At 40.6% G+C, this 23,677-nt stretch overlaps 2 protein-coding genes across 2 annotated transcripts in view; one reads left to right on the top strand and one right to left on the bottom strand.

Moving 5' to 3' along the window:
- UBAC2 (UBA domain containing 2) overlaps positions 1-23,411 on the bottom strand; it is a 94,032-nt gene extending 70,621 nt beyond the window's left edge. The window contains exons 1-4 of the mRNA XM_034074373.1: positions 23,289-23,411; positions 11,280-11,407; positions 7,033-7,152; positions 6,495-6,601 (exon numbers count right to left, since the gene is read on the bottom strand). Of these exons, the coding sequence (XP_033930264.1) occupies positions 6,495-6,601; positions 7,033-7,152; positions 11,280-11,407; positions 23,289-23,319 (386 nt within the window). The 5' untranslated portion in view covers positions 23,320-23,411. The remainder of the gene's footprint in view (positions 1-6,494; positions 6,602-7,032; positions 7,153-11,279; positions 11,408-23,288) is intronic.
- Positions 485-4,954, top strand: GPR18 (G protein-coupled receptor 18). Its single transcript, XM_031054907.2, has 3 exons — positions 485-587; positions 2,956-3,084; positions 3,945-4,954. The coding sequence occupies exon 3, from the start codon at positions 3,989-3,991 to the stop codon at positions 4,952-4,954; it is 966 nt and encodes a 321-aa protein (XP_030910767.2). The 5' UTR covers positions 485-587; positions 2,956-3,084; positions 3,945-3,988.
- Positions 23,412-23,677: the final 266 nt, after the last annotated feature.

Raw genomic sequence — 23,677 nt, 5'->3', positions numbered from 1 at the left:
AATTATGGTAAGTACAAGCATAAACGAAGCTGTGTATTCAAGTGAATCAAACTTCTCATTTCAAATGTAGAGAGTTTCTGTCACTTTCAGGCTGACTACTATCCAAGGCAATACAAGTAAAATGGGGATTTCCACAAAACACAGACTATGCTCTACAGAAATTACATTTACATTGTGCTAATTAAAAACTTCTGCATAACTAAGATGTGCATTCTTGCAGATATGTTTGCATGTAAATATTAACCAAAAATACACTTTCATTACACCACAAACATTAAAAAAAATGTATTTTAAATGATGCATGGTACAACAGCCCAGTTTGATCACACTGGAAATATTATAAATGCTTGCCTGTTGAAAGGTACTAGAAATACCAGTTCACAGACCACATGCATGTGAAATACTAACTTTTAAGTATAACCAATAAAAGAGTCCTAGAACTGGCTAGACTACGTCATTGTTTCCTGCCTGTGAAGAGGACCTATTTTAGCTAAGTGAAGCTGAGCAGAGAAGAGGAAGTCTAAACCTTCTGCAGATTTGAGACTAGGAAAGGAGGATATCTGAAGAAACTCTGTAGTGCACAACAGGTCAGTAACAATCCCTTATCCTATGCTAACAAAGTGACTTGGATGCTTATGTAAACTGCTAAGATGGACTTCTTTCTTAGGAAGCTGAACACGGGCATTAATTCTAGAATTTAGGAGATGATATTTAATTCTTTAAGTCACTTTCAGAGTATCAGCATTCTATCAATAACATTTGAAGCAAAACCACTGCATTTGGAAAAGCATAGTACCATGACTACTGTGGCTTAGGATTTTAAAAATAGATTTTAAAATATACAATAACTACAAGCATTGCTACCAGTACATTGTCTCTAAAGGAAAGATGTTTGTTTTCATTAAACTAAAACTAGGAGAAGATCTTGTTGCTTGGTCTCTCTGTTCTTCACTGAAAGCCATGTCTTCCTCAGGGAAGCAAATATGAGGGACAGCCAAAGCAAAAAAAGGGAACTGGGACACACACAATAGTTTAAATGGAATCACTGCTGCCTAACTTGAGGTACGAGTCTGGAGGAAAATACTTAATTCTGGTTTTCTTCTGAAAGTCTTGGTTCTCATACACAGCACCTAGATGGGCTTCACAATCCACATTAGACATTCAGGGCCTCAGCTATCATTAAGAAAATTAAAACATATTGATAAAACATTCAGACAAACATCAGAATTTCATTCAGAATTAACACAGACATCCAGAAAACAGTTACTTCAGGGGCTCTTCAGCAAGTGCTTTAATCAATACCCATAAGTAAGTGTTTCCATTCTGAAAAACAGCAAATAGTGCAAAACCGCCCACTGAGAGACACTCAAAGATCTACTTGGGCTGACCTGCAATATATCAGCCTGAACTCCATGCAGACAAGTACTGATGAAAAAGCAGGATATTTGCATCCATGTATAAAGGCAGACAGGTGACTACACACTTAAAAAAAATCTCATTATTTCTTAGCTACATAAATGTCAAACTTTAGATTCTTAAAAATTAAAATCTTGAAGAAATACGTAATTGTAACACTGAGATGCATTTAAACCTGCATAGTTTGGAAGCAATATCTTCACCAACTAAACAAAAAATTCCCCTTTTTGTTACAGTAAGCCATTCTTTGATATATCTCAAAACTGGCATAAACTTGAAATAACCATCAAACAAGGCATGGAACAACAGATTTTCCTTATAGAATTTCATGCCAGATTCAGCTTCCCCTCTTCCCATCAACACTGGCCTGTTGGTTGTTCAGACACAGGACCTGATCAGAAACAACTTCAGTAAATACTGTCCAAAGTATTTTTATTGTTATTATCCAAATTTTTATTATTATTATCCAAAGTCCAAAGGAGAGAAGAACAAAAACAAAATCAAATTCAGTGCTGTTTATTAACATTCATCCATAAAAAGTGAGTTCTTCTACCTATCCTATACATGGCTACTCAATTCACCTGCTAAATCAGTCAGGATCTTGATATAGGTAATCATGCACTATGTTATACACAATCACTGGCAAGGGAGAAAAACACAACAAAAGATTAAAAAACACTTAAAATGGATATGTGTGTGTGCGTTAAGCAGTATTTGGACAACTTTATGCAACAGTAATGGAAGTGGGGCAGTATGCCAGGCAATATTTCAACTGTGCTATAAGCACGGGATACAAAATTTTTTTTCAAGCATATGCCATCTACCTTTCAATGAGGTCTGCTATTGCTCTTTAGTTCTTTTACATCTATTGTTCTTCACACAATGAGCTATTTTAGAGGCATTCGTGCAGATGCCCTCCAAATGTTTTGTCAGTATTACACGCATACCTTTTCCCATACAAAACAAGTTCTGTTACATGTCCTAGAGGCCTCATCTTACCAGAAAACGCACCTTTTTGTTTTGTACAGCTAACAAAAAAAAAAAAACAAAAACCTTTGAGATGCAAGTTCAGGGTTAGGTACTTGTATGCATTATTTTGTATATATATATATATCTGTAAACTGGGGGGTTGTATGAAAATCAGAATTCCAAACGTTGTATTGCAAGGCAAATGCTAACCTGCAGAAAGATGTAACAGATCATACTGTAGTTAGCTACTCCATGGATAATCTCAAAAGCAGCTCATGATTGCCGCTGTCAAACCAGCATGCTGCATTAATAAACACTGTTTCAATCCCCTACACATTCCTGTATCACCGAAAAAGTACCTGATAACATTATAGTGAAAGCATAAACAATAAGCTTTTTTTTTTTTTTTAATGCACTGTCAAGTTTTGGAGATAGAACACACAGGAATTATGCACTCATCTGCTCTTGAGAGCAGTTTTGGTGCCTGATACATGTACAGAACTTATATGGCTGGCTGTTGCACGTGGGAAGATAAGACAAACAACTAACTCTTTCCTCTTCTTCACAAAGCTGCCACAGAGCTGGGTAAAAGGCCAAACAAGAGGAACACTTCCATGCAAGGTCATGAAACTGTGACTACAGGAAGAGCCAGGAAAGTGAGGGGGTGTAGGTTAATCAAGGCACCCATGCAAAGATCAGGTAAGGTCTGCCATCCTCAAATGTCTCCAGAGTAAACCAGGGGATGATCTCTTTCAGTTCTCATCACCTGAGTCTGCATAATGACACTCCAGATGTCGAACTCCAACAATCATGAAGATGAAAGAAACAACACAACTGTGCTTTGGAGCAGCTGGCTATTCCCCACCAAATACTGTTCACACAGGGTGTGGTCAGAGCCTGCACCACTTCCCATCTAATTACTTTTTTAAATAGGAAGTCTATCAATATATTAATCTTAGTCATATGTCAGGTGGTTGGTTCTGATGACCTGGGATTAAATACTCTACTAGAAGTGACATAGCTATTAAGGTAGTTTTTTAATGTCCTTTATGAGCAACAGCATGCACCTATTCTTTTGGGAGCTAAGTAGTTCCTACAACAGATAAAATGCAAAGTCAGTACTTGACTTTTCATATCCAAATGTCAGTACATGTGATGCTCTTTTATTTCTTTCCATTAACTAGTTTTAGTCTTTAATTTTTAAACAGGGACACCTTGAAGAAATACTTTCTTCAGAAAACAGCTCTCTTACCTCAGTTACAGCCATTTCAATCTGATCATCACTTACTGAAGCACACTTAAAGTAGCTGATCAATTTTGATTCCTTATATAAGAAATACCTTAATTAAATAAATATTTAATTAAAACTACCATATGGATACTATTTCTCTTCCTTCAGAGCACAATAATGTATTTGTAGTCAGAAAACACAACAAAGCTAGCACAGTTTTACAGCTAAACAATACAATCTCATCACTAAACCCCATCCCACAACAATCTTCATTGTTTCTAAAGAACGCTTTTATTTTAGTAACTCTTCATATTTTATCTATTTGTAGGGTATGTATGGAGGGCAACAACTATTCCTAAATTCAACTGAAATATGAAGCCTGGAAATCACCACCCTGAAGAATACAGGATTGCATCACTGGTCTTCTACAGTTTTGTATTCATAGTGGGATTGTTGGTGAATGCCACTGCACTATGGGTTTTCAGCTGCACTACCAAGAAGAGAACAACTATAACTGTGTATATGATGAATGTGGCATTACTTGACATACTTTTTATATTTTCCTTGCCTTTTCGGATAATCTACCATGGGAAAGAAATGTGGCCTTTTGGGGATACATTCTGTCGGATTATCAGCGCTTTCACAATATTTTATCCAGCCATTGCTCTGTGGTTACTGACTTTTATAAGCGTAGACAGATTTATGGCTATTGTCCAGCCCAAACATGTCAAAGAACTGAAAAACACAAAAAAAGCCATGCTAGCTTGTACTGGAATCTGGGTAATGACCCTCGCAACAACGTCCCCATTGTTGTTTTTACAGTCTGATCCAGACAAACACTTTAATTTCACCACCTGCATGAAATCGCTGGATATCATCCATTTAAAGGAAGTAAATACACTGAACTTTTCTCGCCTGATTTTTTTCTTTTTGATTCCCTTGTTTATCATGATAGGGTGTTACCTAGTCATTATTTACAATTTCATTCGTGGCAAGACTTCCAAACTGAAGCCTAAGGCCAAAGAGAGATCCATAAGAATTATAGTAACTCTGATTGCTCAGGTACTCATCTGCTTTGTACCCTTCCACATTTGCTTTGCCTTCCTGATGCTGCAACATGAAAATACAACTTACAACCCCTGGGCAGCCTTCACCACCTTCCTCATGAATCTCAGTACATGCTTGGATGTTATATTGTACTATATTGTTTCTAAACAATTTCAGGCCAGAGTCATCAGTGTAATACTCTATCGCAACTACCTTCGCAGTGTGCGCAGGAAAAGTTTTTGTACTGGAAGTGTAAGATCACTCAGTAATATGAACAGTGAAATGATATAAAAAGAGATAAAAAAGAAAGTCAGGGAACTTTTATAATGTGAACAAGTGATTCTATTTCTGAATTGTAGCATTTTGACTATACTGAAGAATGTTCTATTGCCAGAAGTAACAGATACATTGAGTGCAACTTTCTATATTTGCTCAACTGCTTTTGTAAATCTGAAATTAAAACCTTGTATAAGTGTTAAACTTTCCAATGCTTCTGTCATCTCAGAAGACTGAATATTGCCAGACATAACTATAATAAAGCAGACAACACTGAAGAATTATGATGCAACACATATTTATTTTTTATATTTTCACAACCAAATGCTCCTGAAACTACTGTATATGCCACACTTCTAAAATTAGCTTTGTTCTCTCTAGGTAAGTGTTAGCATGACTTAAAGAGGAGCAGCCTGCTCTTGAAGGGCAGCACCCCATGGAAGGGACCTAAAGAGCTGACTACAACCCCCATTCCCCACCCCCTTGTGCTGCTGGCAGGGAGGAGGTAGAGAAATCATGAGTGAAGTTGAGGCCAGGAAGAAGGAAGGGTTGGCTGAAGATGTTCTAAGATTTGGTTTTATTTCTAATTAACCTACTCTGATTTGATTGGTAATGAATTGAATTGACTTCACCAACTTAAGCCTGTTTTGCCCATGAGGGTAACTGGTGAGTGATCTTTCCCTGTCCTTATCCCAATGCACAAACCTTTTGTTACATTTCCTCTCCCCAGACCAGCTTAGGAGGGCAGTAATATAGTGACTTTGGTGGGCACCAGGCATCCAGCCACTGTAAATCCACCACAAAGAGACATACTAAAAACATAGAAAGAAAAGCATCTAATATGGTATTTAATATTAAAACTCTCAGTCCAAGAGCTTTTATTATTACCTCAGAGTGTGCAACACATGAAACTCCAGTCTGTATGAAGCTCTACGGTTCTACTGTAGCATGGACATCTTTTATTAAGTGCAGAAATCTCAAATATAGGTTATGCAAAACTGAACCACTAAACACCTTAAAGCTTTAAAAACTTCAGATGCAAACACTAAATGGAATAACATGCTCCAGTACTCCATTTTTGGAACACATATAAACTACCAGTATGAAATGCATACAGCTGCATATGTATTTAAAAGTGAACATAAATATATGAATTACAGTTGTGCTGTCTTTGTGATTTAAGAAAGAACAAAGCATCAACTCTATTCCAGTTTTCAGATTCACCGAACTGACCAAAAATATCGCAATAAATTGTGCAGCACAAGCCCAGTCATGCTTCAATCATGCTAACAGTGGAAATGGGGCTAAGAGAACGAAAAATTAACCATTGTACAAATAAATTATAAATGAATTAACCACAGATCACAACTAGGAAACAAATGTTTGCACACGTAATAGCTGCACCAAGAAACTTCACACTGTCTTCAGAAGAGGATTACATTTAATTTAAAGGGTTGCATGAAGGAAGTGGTTTGGGTTTTTTTTCATTAAAAATTGTGCAAAATAATCCCTTGAAATTATATCTAAAATAATCAATACATTAGGAGCTACTTACAAACCAGAAGGCAAGCTGTTGATTGTGATGCCAAATATATACTGAGTGATTTCTACAAGAAGAAGATCAAACAAAGCTGAGAGCATCCAAGCACCCAGTAAAAAGGACTGGAAAGAAAAAAAGTTTAATTATAATTAACTCAAAAGTTTAAAAATAATGCATCTCTAAATAAAAGAAAACCCAAGAAAACCACTACACTAGTTCATATAAGACAAATAAAATATTTAGCACAACATAACTCCAGATCTGTGTCTAGATACCAAAACGAAGAGTTAAAATTTGTTATCAAAATTAAATCCCATGGGTCTGAGAACTTTCAACTGATAACAGCTGCAAACTTTGATTAGGATAATACACTGACTGGAAGATATATCAATATAAATTTATGGAAAACAAATACTCTTTGAAGCCCTTTAACATATATTTCTATACAAAATGTTAGTAATAAACTGCAATATTGATCCAAGACTGCAAGATTCTAAACAGCGTAGAAAACAGTTTCTGTTAAAAAAAAATAAATTAAATAAGTGTAACTTACTGAAAATTTTCTGCTGCCATATCTTCTCTCAAATATTCTAAAGTTGTAAATGAGCAGACTGCTGCAGAATGTGTCTTTCAAATCAAGACATATAGTTCTCCCACATACAAGTCTCCAAATCTAAAAGGTTAAAGATCACGATGTTAAGTCTCTCTTCCTTCAAAGAAATTCTTTACAGAATCTGTGCTCAGAGAGAATATAATACTGATATCAGGTAAGAGAAATGCAGTCCATTTAAGGAGGGAAATAAAAAGAGTAGCATGTTATAGAATTCAAGAAGTCTGCTTAAAGTATTTTCAAGGAAGAGGTTTACCTGTTAAAAATAAATCTACAATTCAAATAAAGTCAAATACATTTATATGTCCACATTTTACATTTACAAATCAATATGGAAATCATAACCCTAGTAAACTGCAGAATTACATAAGAAAAAATATTTTTGAAGCAGCCTCCAGACATCAACTAGTCTACTGTACTGCTATAAGCAGGTCTAATTAGATCAGCTTGCTTGGGGCCATGTTAAGCTGAGTCTTGAACACCTACAAGGATGGAGATTCCATAACCTCTCTGGGCAACCTGTGCCAATGTTTGACCACCCCATGGTTTAAAAAAAAAAACTAAATCAAATCTAACATATAGACAGAATTTCCCATATTCCACTTTATGTCCACTATCTCTTGTACTGCCCCAGAGCACCTCCAAGCAGAGTCTGGCTACATCTTCTTTAGAGCTTATAATCAGCTACTTGTAGACAGCAAGAAGGTGTGTCCTCTTTGCCTTCTCGAGGTTGGGCAGATCCACTTCTCTCAGCCTCTCCTTGTATGTCACATGATCCAACCTTCTGACTCTCTTGGTGGACCTGCTCCAGTGTGTTCCTATCTTTCTTGTACTGAGGATCTCAGAACGGGGCACTCATGAGACCACATCTAAAGCACTGTGTGTAGAGTACGCTACTGGCACACTTTCACTAATAGAGTCCAGGAGATGGCTGGCCTTTTTTGACTGCAAGAGCACACCACTGACTTCTGCTATGCACCAAGATCCACAAGTCCTTCTCTGCAGAGCTACTACTCAAGCACTTGCTTCCCCTAGCCTGCATTGTTGCAGCCTGGGGCTGTTCCATCACTGAAGCAGGGACTTTCCAGTTCAAGAAGATCCCATCAGCTCATTTCTTGGGCTTGCCAAGGTCTCTCTGAACAGCAGATCTGCCTTCCAACATACTGACTATTCCCACGTATTCTGAATCACACACAGACTTAAAGTGCACTGCATCCCATCATCCAGGTCACCAATGAAGACATTAAATAGCACTGGCCCTGGTACTGATCTCTGGGGGGTCCTCCCCTGATTAATACCTGCCAAATGGACTTTGCACTAATGACCGTAACTCCATTGAGTCTAGCCACTCTTCCAATCATCTTCTTGTCCAATTATTCAATCTGGTTTTGACTATGTCCAAGGATGGAGACTCCATAACTTCTCTAGGAAAACTGTTCCTCTGTTCCATCAGTCTTACACTACAGTAAGACGGTATGCCTGTTGCACCACTCCTATCTCATGAGCTAACACACCACATCGCTGTGATTGCAGTGAGATCATAGCCCTGTAATGACATATGACCTTTAATTCCTCATATCTGTTCCCTATGCAGTATTCATTAGCATACAGTCACACTGATTTCTCAGAAAATGTATGAGAGTGTTCTACCCAGTGCTGTCCCATAGGCATTTATTTATATGCACACACTTGAAGTAGATCCTTTTCAGCCCTGTTTTGTCAATTACAAGAGCGCTTCTGTTCACATCACCCTGTACCCTTTGCTGGCTAACCCAATCCACTGCCTCCTCATTTCACTGTGGGTTGTCATCTCTCTCCTGTCTTGTTTCTGTCTTAAAGTTCTCACCAGGCTGGCCTGCCTGTTAGCAGGGATGCATTAGTCCCACTTGGTCAAATGGATCCCATCACTTCCAAGTAGTCATCAGTCCTCAGAGAGGGTCCAATGGGCACAAAACCCCAAGCTCTGCTGCCAACACCAGCTGTGCAACCAATTCTGACCCACAGGATCTGTCCCTTTCACTTAGTTGGCTGCTCCCATTCACCTTTGTGTCCTGCATGTGTTGAGAAATGGTTTCTAAAAAGATTTGCTCCATGACCTTCCTAGGGACCAAGGTAAGGTTGACTGGCTTGACATTACCTGGATCTTCCTTTCTGCCCTTCCCAAAGATGGGTATGATGTTGCCTTTCTCCAGCCATCAGGTACCTCTACCAATTGCCATGGCCTTTCAAAGATGCTAGGGAAAGGTCTCACAATTAAATTTACAGCTCCTGTGGCACCCTCAGAGGTAACCCATGTGGTCCATTAACTTATGTATGTATAGTTGGGTTAAGAGATCCCTAACTCTAATCCCTAAGGCTTCTAAACCTAATCACTCTTTACTTCAGCCAGCTTAAAAAATATATAGGTCTAATGTAATCAAGATCTTCACTTTACACAGAGCATCTCCACTGCTCTTCAGGGTCCCTTAATGGAGGCAAAGATCTTTTCATTTTGGACAGTTCATATTTTGCCTTCCAAATCATATGTACTCATTTTCAACTGCATACTTTATTTCCAATGATTTCTAACAGTTTTAACTAGTGTTAATATGCAACATACAAACTGTCTGCTCAGCCCCTGAAAAAAAGGATCCACTCAACTAATTCATCCCTGTAAATTCATTTATTCTAAATAAATTTTCTTTGAAGTGTTTTCATTTAAATATTAGCATCAGACAGGGTTAAACAATCTGCTCTCTCTGATCTCAGAGGTACACAATTATATAGTATACAGCTTACTCCAAAGGCTATGACAGTATATGAAACAACAACTTCAAGAAAGAAAACATCCAAACCCACAAATTTTCTATAGCACCACAATAAAAGTACCACAGCTTCTACAGAAATTCACAAATATTCATGCTTAAAACACAGTAAACACAGTTTATTTGAATAAAGCACAGCTACTACTGGCTTTCAGCAGATCAAACAAATGGAGAGGACTTTTCCACAGAAAAAATGCAAACCAAACAAATAAGCAAGCAAACCCCAAACCCACTAGATTTCCATTTAAAATTCTGAATAGTTTCTCAGACTTTCTCCTTCTCCTCCCAAAACACTTGGTTGTAACATTTTTAAAAGGCAGATATTAATTTATTATTCCTGCTGCAAAGCATTAGCAAGACACTTGGAAAATATCATCAGCAATCTTGCAGAGTTGTAATATACGTTATTGTAACAAAGCTCTTGTTCTTGACAAGAAAAATCACAGACACTGTAATAGCAAAGTGTATAACTTTTAAGGCTTACAGGCTACAGCTGGCATCCTCAAAGGCATTAAGTTGACTACATACTTATTTTTTAATGTAACTGTAAGACATATGGAGTAAGATAATTAGAGGCATTTGTTGACCTCTCTGCTGAGCAGTAGATTGCCATTTCCAAAGCTGAAATATCCCCACAAAAAACAACAAATGCCCACAAAACTTATCTAATCATTTCTAAGCGCATTATTTTGACGGTTACAATTTGAGGATTCTTAATCAAGCTGAGAACAAAAATATACAAAATGCACTACCTAGAAGATAAAGGATATCAGTTTGAAGTAGGAATGAGCAAGAAATGCCAAGCAAGATAATTAATTCAGCAGACAGCTGAGCATAAGGAGCATGACAAACTCCCCCATCATTTGCAATCGTCAAATTAGAAGCAACAGTTCTATTCAACAGGCAAATTTTAGTTTGCCATAGCTCACTACAACGGAAGTTACTGAGTGAAAGTTACAGCGAATGTTGCTAAAATAAATCTTCTAGAATCAGACTACCTGACCACAATAGCCCTCTTCAGCCTCAAAATCAAAGCATAATAAGATCCTGACATTCATATCAAAATACTTTTGTTATTACACAGCTGAAATCACCATTCACAGCAAGCTTCCAAATGCCAGTGGCTGTAAGGAAAAACAATACAAATCAATCATTTCCCAGAGAGAAGAAAGAAGTGAAAAGCTATGTTGATTGTTTCAGATCACTTTTTCTCACTTCTTCTGAAAAGCAGCATACTGGGGTGAAATTATAGAGAGGTAAGAACAAGCTGTTCTATAACAGTGAACAAAGGGAAAGAACCAGAGGAGAAACAGAGTGAGGAAGGGGGAATCACATAGAAGAGCACAGTTTGCAGTCTCTTTCCACACAAAATGAACTGACTCTTACCTGAAAATCCTCTTTTATAGCTTGTAGGTTATATGCAAAGAACTTCTGATAATGTTGGAAGAGCAGAGTCAATAGAATCGAGATGGCACTTGGGACTAGTAACAGACTCTTTGACAAAGGTGCTTTATCTTAAAGACAAAAACCAAACAAACAAAAAAAAAACATTTTAGAGAAAAGTCTCTCACATCTAAAAAGTAACATTTAAACAGATGATTGAAAAATATAATAGCAGTGGTATCACCTGGACTTCGTATCTCAACAGCTTCTCAAGGTCTCAAAAACTTACAGGAAAAACACACTCACCAAAGGAAGTCTTTTGTACTTATAATGATATTTAGAATATTAATGGCAGTTGAATATTAATCAGACATTTTGTTTTCAACATTCTCTCATGAAATTAATTGTTTGGCTATAATTAAACTTAAGCTCTCTGCCTATGCAGCCCTCCTAAGACCCAATCATGTTTCAGGAAATGAAACAATCACCTCTTTTCAAAAGCAAAATATACACACACATCTAGTAAAAATAAATACCTTTGTTTCCTTTGCATCAGGAGTTAAGATTAGCTTTTTTTTTCTAGAGGCTATGAAATGCAGGAATCACCTGAACAAATTTACCTTCTCCTCACGACACTTGGATCCACCATTCAAAGAAACGTATCTAAGTTAATTTACATGATATTAATCTTCCTTCCATTCATTCATTACAATTATTAACAAAGAAATTAATAAAATCAGGACATCTGTGTAATCAGAACTTCTTCTGCTCTAGTAAATGACTTTCAGAGCAGACACTCTGAAGAAAGCAGCAGAGAACAGAGACATCTGCAGCACGCATTTACTAAAAACTGGCAAGTGGAATACCCAGCAGGAGTATAAACTGCTGGTGCAGTTAACATAACAAAAACAAACTCCTGCCCAACAGCTCAAGCCAATACAGAAACTCTGAAATACTTTTTCTTCTATGACTTTTCTCCTTTTCACACATGCAACCTGAACTGCATTTACTTCTTTCCCAAACATTCCAGTTACAGCATGGAATCTACTGATTTTCAGACATTTTTGTCAGGGTATTATGAAATCCATAGCTCTGTTGTCACTGTTCTTGGGTAACAAAAGAAGCAATGAGACTACTAATGGAAACTAAAAGACAGACCAGAGGAAGAACAAAACTGCATTTAAAAAGTGTAATATACGGAACATTTAGTACCTGTCCAGATATACTGACTACTGCAAATAATTTTATCCACATCTGCTGCACATTTTAACTGCTAGAATAGGAAGATGGTAATAGGCACAAAAGCCAAGATTTTAATAATGGCACAATCCCACTCAAAAATACAGCTCTTACTACATAATTTAAGCATGACCCTCATCCAGCTACCAATCAATGACGTCAAGAGCAGCTTTGATGGGCAATGTTAGCTGTTCTCAGCTCACACCACCCTGAAGTCTGTATTCTTCTGATCTTCTGATGATTATATGAAGAAAACACCCCTTCCTACATGAATCCTAACATAAACTTGTACTTAAAACTTTTCAGTCCACAACCATATATTTGAGTTCATTATCTACAGACTCACCTTACTACATTTAAGCATTCTTGAAGAACTATCCTTTTCCCAAAATCAGGCAGTCACCTGAATTGAAATAGGTTGCTATTACTCTGACAACCATAGGCTCTACTTTTATGATTGGATTCTTTGTGAAAGACATATCAAGAAGGCTGAAAGCCTGGTTAATTTTTCTTTTAATGCAAGAAAACCATCCAGCTTTAATTTAATATCTTTCTTTGGATATTTTTTCACTAAAAAAAATAGTTTTTTAATGTAAATTTTCTAAATTATTCATGCCTCCTATTCAGTGGGATGCTTCAAAAAAGTTTGAAGCCATCAGAATACTGTAGAACACTGGAGTTAAAAATAAGCTAGAGCTGCCTGAAAGTTACTGTGCACACAATGCACACACGTTTACTGGAAACGTCAGGAAATGGTCCATAAGTTAACCTAACTCAGTTAAATTAACATTCCTTCATGTGAAAAGGTCAGTTTTATAACCAGACTAAAACAGGTATTTGAAAGTACAGACAAAATCAGAACATTAGTAGCAGTAACCACAGTAGATAATTCTGAGCCAGTTTTAACAAACTTATTATTTTACTATCAAATACATTTCTATAATTTCAAGAGCTTAAATACATTTTTTATAAGAACGCATCAATCGTATAATACTTTTCACACAAGGATCACATTACCACAAAAATATGACAAGCAAATCACTAGATTTCCATCTGTGACTATTTCTATACAGGTTTAATATTTAGATTTTACTGACATTTTCATACCATTATTTTTACATTACAGGTAATACTTGAAATATCTTATCTTGTCAAGTTCATTCCTAATTTGAATGCATTCAAAAATAACCAATCAACAGAACCTAATCTGTTTTCTCCAAAAGTGTGAACTCACATTTTTGTTATGAGCCTCCTTTTAGCTTTCAGCTTAGATGCTTTAAACCTTGTTATAGAGAAAAAGTGCTTATTTTTAAGCATGTTATCAAGTGAAAAAACACAGAAGTAACTAACCCATCAATGTGACAGTCACCCCCAGAGAACATCACGTGAGTAACGGAAACTTCTACTCTCAAGTTTCTCAATGTGTCATCATGGTTGATGAATTTATCCTTATCCAGTAAACTTGAGAAAGATAAACTCTGCCAGAGAAATAATGTACCTCCTGAAACGTTTCTTTCCAAGTGTTTCACTGTACAATGTAGTAGCTTGCTTTACACCCCTCTACAGCATACAGATCCTTAGCAAGGGCTGCTGTGAGGTCACCAGTGAAGAAGCAACCCTTCTGCTGCTCTGGAATCCCTCAACCAGTAAGACCAAAACTGACTAACAATTCCAAATACCGCATAGTTGGGAATTCTGACATCCAAGTCAAATTCCTTACTTGGAACGTGAAAGTAATATCTAGAAAGAAAAATTCTAGTTCAATGGATTTGCAACTGTGTGTAGGATGGAAACGTATACTACAACCTACTGGGCTACCAGTGCCTGCTGGCAGCAATATAAATGTGCACAAGGAGGGCCTCTATACCACATAAAGAAAACAGAATGAAAGGATAAACTCTCATTTTGACCCTGAAGAATTAAAATATATAAAATACTATCTTCAGACCTTGGAATATATTTGCAATGTACTCTTTAAGTGGCAAGTCTTTCAAAAAACAGGCAGAAATAGCACTGGTGCTGCAACACACATATCTGAGCTTCCATCCTTAGTTGAAAGATGAACAGAGAAATTTTGTAATAACCAGCTAAATGTGCCCATGCTGTGATGAAGGCCAACAAACTAGCTTCCACTACAGATCTTTGCTTCTCCTGGTGCAACAGAGTTCTGCCCAAAACTGCCCTCCTAAATTCAAAGGCAAGTGTCCCAAACACTTTGTGCTACCACTGCACAATGTGAAGCTGGTCCTAAAATGTGACAAGAATGAGAAAACCACCTTGAAGTCATAGAATCACAGGATGGTCTGGGTTGAAATGGACCTCAATGATTGTCTAGTTCCAAAGGCCCTGCCACAGGCAGGGACACCTTCCACATTACCAGGTTGCTCAAAGCCCCATCCAACCTGGCTCCACGTTCCACCACTGAACTCATTATAAAGCCCATAAATTCTAGGGAAGATGGCTTTAAACTGAAATAGGGTAGATTTGGATTAGCTATTACGTAGAAGTTCTTACTGTGAAGGTGCTGAGACACTGCAACAAGTTGCAGGCTGCACCACCCCTGGAAGTGTTCAAGGCCACGTTGCACGGGGCTTTGAGCAATCTGGTCTAGTGATAGGTGACCCGGCCCATATGGTTGGAGCTAGATGATCTTTAAGGTTCCAACTTAAGTAGTTTTATGACTCTTCTACAACCTACTACTATTCTGGCTGACAGTACCACTTCCAAAGTGCAGAATGTTAAGGAAAGGATGTATCCATCTGTTACAAATGGAGGGGGAGGTTTACAGTAAACTGCTCAGGCAGCTGCAGCTTCAGAATCCACCACTGCACTAATGAGCAGAATATGAAAGTTGTGGTAGCAGCAACAGCTACAGTTTTTGAATGTATTTCCTGTTCCCTGCCTGCTCACCACTCAGCTGAAGAAAGACAGCAGATGAACATGTCAAAACAGGCAGTCAGACCAAGCTACTGTTTCAGAAGGGCTTTTCAGGCCATAACTTCACCCCCTGGGTGGTTATTCCAGGCCTGAGACTCAAGTGTTGACTTGGGAGTGGACTCTGTTGCCAGCTGAAAAGCTCAAATTACTTCAGAACATTTTTTGTGGGGATTTCTACTGAGCTTATACCACAGCTGCAGACAAAACATGCTGTGCAATAGCTTTTTTTAACATTGTCATCTGCATACGTCCCAAAACCAGCTACTATGAGGCAGATACACCACTTTCATACATTCAATAAACTGCTGTGGGCTACTGCTACAATGGCATGAAATACACATGAACCCTGTTTAATGCTGATACACAAGATCTGTGAGTCTTTAAAGCCACAACTGATGCACATCTGAATGCACAGTACTTCCAAATGCACTAATGGAATGTGTGTTTTAGGTGGTTGTTTCTCTTGTATGAAGCCATCATACAGATATTCACCTATTGCATTCCAAGATCTGCCCAAGAACCTGCAGCAGGTTCACCAACTGACAGCGACATTTCAAAACAGACTGTTGCATATTATTTTCACTTCAGATGCAAGTTTGATACAGATTAAATGGCAGCATGAAAACCTTCTTGGAAATCTTGTTTTTCCTTTATTGTGATGGTTGATGAAACCAGATATGCAAATTGGAATTCAGTGACAAATTGGAAATCAGTGCTTCCAGCGTGTGCAATCTGGGAGATTGGAGCCATCTTACTAGACCTGAGGAGTAAAAGCTTGTTTGTATTATAACCACATGATGAGTCATGAACAGTAGCCAAGAACAAATGACAGCATGCCATAGAGGGAGGATGGTAGGAAATATGGACACCCGTAATACTGCTTGAGGAATCTGGAAGACAGCAGAAGACTGCATGCAGACTGGCAGGATGGAATTTAACCATATTCACTGGCAAAGGCTCTCACCGCAGAACCCGAGTCTTGGAAGGCGGACGCAGGGACTGTGAAAACCTAGACCTTGGGCCCACTGTACATGAGGATCTGGTTCGAGACCATCTTAAGAACCTGAATGTACACAAGTCCGTGGGACCTGATGAAATCCATCCGCGGGTCCTGAAGGAGCTGGCGAATGACGTTGCTAAGACACTGTCCATCATATTTGAAAAATCATGGCCGTCAGGTGAAGTTCCTGATGACTGGAAAAAGGGAAATATAACCCCATTTTCAAGAAGGGGAAAATGGATGATCTGGGGAATTATAGACCAGTCAGTCTCACCTCTGTGCCTGGCAAAATCTGGGAGCTGATTCTTTTGGAAGGCATGCTAGGGCACATGAAAAAGAGAAATGTGCTTGGTGACAGCCAGCATGGCTTTACTAGGGGAAAATCCTGCCTGACCAATTTGGTGGCCTTCTATGACGGGGCTACAAAAGTGATGGACAGGGGTGGAGCAGTTGACATCATCTACGTGGACTTGTGCAAAGCATTCGACACTGTGCCACACGACATCCTTGTCTCTAAATTGGAGTGTCATCAATTTGATAGGTGGACCACTTGGTGGATAAAGAACTGGCTGGATGGTCGCACTCAAAGAGTTGTGGTCAACGGTTCAATGTCCAGCTGGAGACCTGTAACGAGTGGTGTCCCTCAGGGATCGGTGTTGGGACCGGTCTTGTTTAATATCTTTGTCGCTGACATGGACAGTGGGATTGAGTGCACCCTCATCAAGTTTGCCCATGACACCAAGCTGTGTGGTTCAGTTGATACACTGGAGGGAAGAAATGCCATTCAGAGGGACCTTGACACACTTTTGAGGTGGGCTGATGCCAACCTCATGAAGTTTAACCATGACAAGTGCAAGGTCCTACACCTGGGTCAGAGCAATCCCAGGCACAGCTACAGGTTGGGCAAAAAGGAAATTCATCATAATCCTGCGGAGAAGGACTTGGAGATGTTGGTCAATGAGAAAATGAACATGAGCCAGCTTCAGTGTAGACTCGCAGCCCAGAAAGCCAACTGTATCCTGGGCTGCATCAAAAGGAGCGTGACCAGCAGGTCAAAGGAGGTGATCCTGCCCCTCTACTATGCTCTCGTGAGACCTCACTTGGAGTATTGTGTGCAGTTCTGGTGTCCTCAACATAAAAAGGACATGGAACTGTTAGAACAAGTCCAGAGGAGGGCCACGAGGATGATCAGGGGACTGGAGCACCTCCCATATGAAGACAGGCTGAGAAAGTTGGGGCTGTTCAGCCTGGAGAAGAGAAGGCTGCGTGGAGACCTCATAGCAGCCTTCCAGTATCTGAAGGGGGGCTACAGGGATGCTGGGGAGGGACTCTTCATTAGGGACTGTAGTGATAGGACAAGGGGTAACGGGTTGAAACTTAAACAGCAGAGGTTTAGACTGGATATAAGGAAGAAGTTCTTTACTGTTAGGGTGGTGAGGTACTGGAATGGGTTGCCCAGGGAGGTTGGAATGCTCCATCCCTGGCAGTGTTCAAGACGAGGTTGGATGAAGCCTTGGGTGATATGGTTTAGCGTGAGGTGTCCCTGCCCATGGCAGGGGGGGTTGGAACTAAATGATCTTGAGGTCCTTTCCAATCCTAACTATTCTATGATTCTATGATTCATATTATGTTTTTTATAAAGTTTGCTCAATTCAGTGTAATTGGAACTAGATATCTCAAGGTCCTTTGCAACCCTAATTATTCCATGACATGATTGCACCCTTCTGGAAAAACGTGCAATACAAGAGGACCCTGCAAAAGCAGTTAAATTCCTGGTTCCTGGAAATCTTACGTAAAGTATTCTGTGTCAGGAAAGCAGCTCTTGCCCCCGGTCTAGGCACAGACTCAGGAAGGGGACTCTGTGTTCAGATTGTCACTTCATAGCATACTCTAGTGGTTAACCATCATGATGCCAGCAAGTGAATGCAGTATCACTGCAGGAACAGATTTTTATAAAATGCTTATAAACTTACGGCAGAAGCTAAGAGGTGAATAATGTTAGTATATATATCAAGAAAATTGATAAAGAAACCAACTATTATCATACTTTAAATCTTTTTTTTAAAAGGTGCTGGTAAGCAGTCAAAGCAGCTATCTATACATTTACTGTTTAGAAACCTGCTGGGTTTAGCCTAGGTCACAAACTACAGAAGAATGAGATGCTACAAAACTAAAAGGGAAGGAAAAAAAGGAAGAAAAAAATTGTTTCTAAGAGGAACATTTGAAAAGAAATAGAAAGTGAAACAGGTTGAAGTTAACAAATACACCCACCTGGTTGAGCAGCCTTTCCTTCCTCCCAACCACACAGCATATTACCATACTACTATTAGTATACACTGCCAGGAATATCAGGTACGGCTACACCACACCACCACATAGAGATTCCCAATGCTCGCTTGAGATGAGCTAGCTCTGCAACAGCAGCAGAATAGCCACTTTTTGTGGTGTTCAATGCATGGCTAATTGAACTGATGTGCCTATGCTGCTCCCAGGACTCAAGCAAATATTTTGACCCAGGCTGCACTGTGGCATCCTATGTACAAGCTAATTTGTTCTCCCATACAGTACTGTTCTATTATTATGCACAGAGGTCTGATATATTCAATACAGTCTTGGTTTCTCCTCCAGTCATACCACAAACCATAAGCTTACATCTTACTATTTTATTATTTTCCTGAGGCCCACACACAGCACAGTTCAGTCTTTCAGGTTATGCAAGCAGAGGAGCACAGCGCTCCCTTCTTGCCTTGGGGATCTGTAACAAATTGCTAGCACTGCACTACAAGGTTCACACAAAGGTGAAAGTGTAAGTTGCATTAGCAGAAATGCTTGCACTCAAGTTCAAAGGACTCTACTCCATACTACTACAAGTAGCTTGTATGTAGTAGGCAAAATGGTCAAATATTTTCCAGATGTAGGAAGTGGCTTTAAAACATGGACTCAAATTTTACTATAATAAGCTCTAACAGGCTTTCCTAAGGCACTTGTGCAGTATTGCACGTAGCACAAAAAATACTGGAAGGGGATATTACGATGTCTGCAGAAAAGTTAGGGATTGGTCTTACAGATTTAAGTTGCTGGAAAGGCCTTAGTGTCTTATAACAAAAAGCCTTCTCAGTATCATTGTTCCTGGGTGAATAAGCAACAAACACAGCTAAGCAGTATTACAGTAAATCAAACAACCAGCCCAGCATCAGTCTTCATGCATTCACACTAGCCTTTGCAGGACCAGTGAAGTGTTTCAACAGCACTCTTCATAAGACTCAGGCTGCCAGCAGACTGCAACACAAGAAACCATTCTGGGCCCAGCACCACAGCCCATCTCTCAAGCCCTTCCTTCCCTTAAGGCAGGTGCTGCCACATGCTTTCTGAACAATGCTGTTTTACAAGCCAACTCAACCAGGTTAGCGTTTTGCTAAGTCATTTGAATATGCCTATGCTGTGCTTCCTACCACCCAGAGTAATTTGCCTTATTTTTGCCAGGGCATATCAGCTCTTCCAACATTCCAGATCATAGAAATAGTTTCCTTAACAAGGGCAAACTGTCTCAGTCCTTTTAAATGGTATTCTTGTTTCCCCAACTTCCATATCTCATAGTTGTAACATGTCCAGGTATGTATATTTTTAAATCTCCGCATCCAGAATTGTGTGTCTCATGTCCTGAGTAGGTGTGTTATCAACTCCCAACACAGTCATCATCTGCTATACCTAATACTGCCTGCCTGGAATGCAGCACATCACTCCTAGCAGAGGACCTACTTGCCTGAACCGGCTCATATTCACCCAAGGTTAGACTGTTGCTGGAGGGGGTTGGTTCTATCCACATCTTTTATAACATCACTTTTCAAGAACCTTTCTGCCTATGAATGTGATTTAAAGAGTACCGAACAGAAGAAGTAAAACACAAAGGATTTATACCAGGACTATCCAACTAGGATATGAAACACTAGAAAAACACTTTATTTAAGAACTCAGCTGCAGCACCCGAAGTCATGAAACATCTCCTTAAAAGGCACATGGACAAGGTCAAGAACTTTGCTACTCAGGTCCAGCTATTCCAGAATTGCTTACAGGAAAGTCTAATTTAAATAGAAGCAATCAAACTTACAAGACCCAGGGACAAAACTGAACATGGACACACATGTACCCACTTGACCTCACTTGGAGTATTGTGTGCAGTTCTGGTGTCCTCAACATAAAAAGGACATGGAACTGTTAGAACAAGTCCAGAGGAGGGCCACGAGGATGATCAGGGGACTGGAGCACCTCCCATATGAAGACAGGCTGAGAAAGTTGGGGCTGTTCAGCCTGGAGAAGAGAAGGCTGCGTGGAGACCTCATAGCAGCCTTCCAGTATCTGAAGGGGGGCTACAGGGATGCTGGGGAGGGACTCTTCATTAGGGACTGTAGTGATAGGACAAGGGGTAACGGGTTGAAACTTAAACAGCAGAGGTTTAGACTGGATATAAGGAAGAAATTCTTTATTGTTAGGGTGGTGAGGTACTGGAATGAATGGATGGATGGAGTGAATGCTCCATCCCTGGCAGTGTTCAAGACGAGGTTGGATGAAGCCTTGGGTGATATGGTTTAGTGTGAGGTGTCCCTACCCATGGCAGGGGGTTGGAACTAGATGATCTTGAGGTCCTTTCCAATCCTAACTATTCTATGATTCTATCCCTGAAGCAACATCACGCACTGCTTCATTAACTGCCTAAACCACCAGATCCTGCACATCAGTGACTGAATCCTACAAACCTGTTGCTACTGCAACAGATGCTTCAGCTACAGAGGCAGAAACAGAAGTCTGAGGGCACATCTTACACTGCCAGAGTGTGCACTAAATGAACATATGTCACTGCCACCTAAAACTGTCCCTCTGCTAGAGTTTGTCAGTGCACCTGAACCAACCAAGTCTTATTGTGAAAAATCACTGTACGTCAACAGGTAAGTACAGTAAGAGTGATAGGACAAGGGGTAACTGTTTTAAACTGAAAAAGGGTAGATTTATATTAGATATTGGGGAAAAAAGTTTTCACTGTAAGGGTGGTGAGACACTGGAACAGGCTGCCCAGAGCAGCTGTTGATGTCACATCCCTGGAAGTGTTCAAAGCTAGGTTGGATGCTGCTTTGCACAACCTGGTGTAGTGGAAGGTGTTCCCATGGCAGGGGGGTTGAAACAAGATGATCTCTCAGGGTCCCTTCCAACCCAAACCATTCTGTGATTCTATGAGGGAAAAAAAAAAGTTGAAAACATTTACTTTTTGCAGAATGGTGTCATCTAGTTTATTCTCCTAGAACAAATATGTTTCTTATGACTGAAACTTTCAACTCATCCTTCTGATGGACCTGTTTTAGGAAAACTTTTCAATACTGACTGTCACTTTCCACCCATTCAGCCAAACAAGGTTATTTGCCTTCTTTCTCATAGAATTATATGGACATATGCTACCAAAAGGCTGTTGGTCTATAGTACCTATTGTTGGGGTGAATAAATGAAAAAAAATCAGGAACTGTGACTCAAGTATAGTGCTAGCATCTGCAAAAATACTCCCCCCTCTCTCTAGATGCCTCAGAGAGAATACAGCTACAACTAATACCCCTTCTGAAATGCCAGCTCTATTCATCCCTAGTCAGAGGTGCTTCCACACTCAGGTTTGGACTTTTGCGTGAAACACGCAGTTAGTAAGCAAAGTTTGGATTTATTGTTTGTCCCAGCCTGCTCTGAGGGCTGTAGAGCCAAAGTCCACAGCACAGCCGGTTCGGTTCTTCATCGTCATCTCTAAATGTGGCAGATTCTTTGTCCTGCAAGCAAGCTCAGAAGCAACTCTCCAAGCTTGCCAGGTTTGTTCAGGTAGCACTGGAATATGAAATTATTTGCATATGGTGAATGTAAATCTAAAGTTCAACAGAGCCAGGAATGTGTTTGTCCTTAAGCCTTCCTCATCAGTAAACTTCTTTAAACAATGACTTTTTTTTCACATTAAAAAAAGATGAGTTATATCTCTCTGATATGTACCTATGCATGTAGAGGTGTATCTATGTATGTAGATACATTTACCCACAAACACATAGCTCTCCTGTCTGATGCATACCTAGTCATGTAGATTTGTATCTGTGTAGGCACATACATATACCCACACACACACGGCAGGAAGGCAGTCCTGGGACCACTGTGTCCAGGCACAGCCCCTTGAATCACAGAATCATGGAATCAATTAGGTTGGAAAAAACCTTTAAGATCATCGAGAACAACCTTTACCCCAGGACTGCCAAGTCCAGCACTAAACCCTGTCACTGAGGGCCCCATCTACACGGTTTTTGAACACTTGCAAGGACGGTGATACCACCACTGTCCTGGGCAGCCTTTTCCAATTCCTGACTACCCTCTTGGTGAAGACATTTTTCCTAATATCTAATCTAAACCTTTCCTGGTGCAGCCTGAAGCCGTTATCTCCTGTCCTATCACTTGTTCCTTGGGAGAAGAGACCGCCCCCACTTCTTGCCACCAGCCGCCCGGACCACGCAGCGCTGCCCGTAAAGCAGAGCCCTCAGAGGGCTCCTCCTGCTGCGGCACCGCCGGGGACGGCTCTTCCTAGTGGGACACGCGGTAAACCCTGAGTTTAAAAGTGAAACCCAGGGCAGGCGGCCTGTGACGGGAACGGGGAGAGGCTCCCCCGGGGGAGGCGACAGCGGCAGCACCGCGCCCAGACTGGGCGCCCCCTCCCCGGCAGCTCGACCCCGTTCCTGGCGGAGGGGGCCGGGCCACCCGAAGCGGGGGAGACGCCGACACACCCCTCACCACCTCCCTCCCCCAGCTCCGTCCTCCCCGGTACTCACAGAGCCCGTTAGAGCCGGTGCTGGTGAACATGGCGGCGAGGCCCGGCCCAGCCTGGCTCAGCCGCGGCCGGCGCCGCTGGCGGAACCCCCAGAGGCCGGGCAGACCCCGAGGAACCGCGCCGGGACGGGGACGGCGGCCGCGAGGGGACAAACGCAGCAGTCAGGCGAGCGGACGGCGCCCCCTGCCGGGCCCGCCGGGAGGGGCTCCGCCATCCTGCCGTCGCCTCGTCCACCCCCCCGCCCGGCGGCCCGGCTGTCACCTCACCTCAGCGCCCCAGGACGGAGCCTCTAAGAGCCCATGTAGAGCGAATATATCCCCTTAATTAAGTGGAGGTAAGGCTGAGGCAGCTCCCGTGTGCCAGTCCCTGAGGCGGAGGGAAGGGTGCTTC

This window comes from Melopsittacus undulatus, chromosome 2 (genome assembly GCF_012275295.1).
Source record: "Melopsittacus undulatus isolate bMelUnd1 chromosome 2, bMelUnd1.mat.Z, whole genome shotgun sequence".
Taxonomy (NCBI): Eukaryota; Metazoa; Chordata; class Aves; order Psittaciformes; family Psittaculidae; genus Melopsittacus; species Melopsittacus undulatus.
Note: the sequence above shows the minus strand (reverse complement) of the source record. Positions and strands in the feature narration are given on the sequence as shown.

Excerpts from the sequence above, each read along its gene's own strand:
- GPR18 (XM_031054907.2), top strand. The coding sequence starts at position 3,989 with ATGAAGCCTGGAAATCACCACCCTGAAGAATACAGGATTGCATCACTG.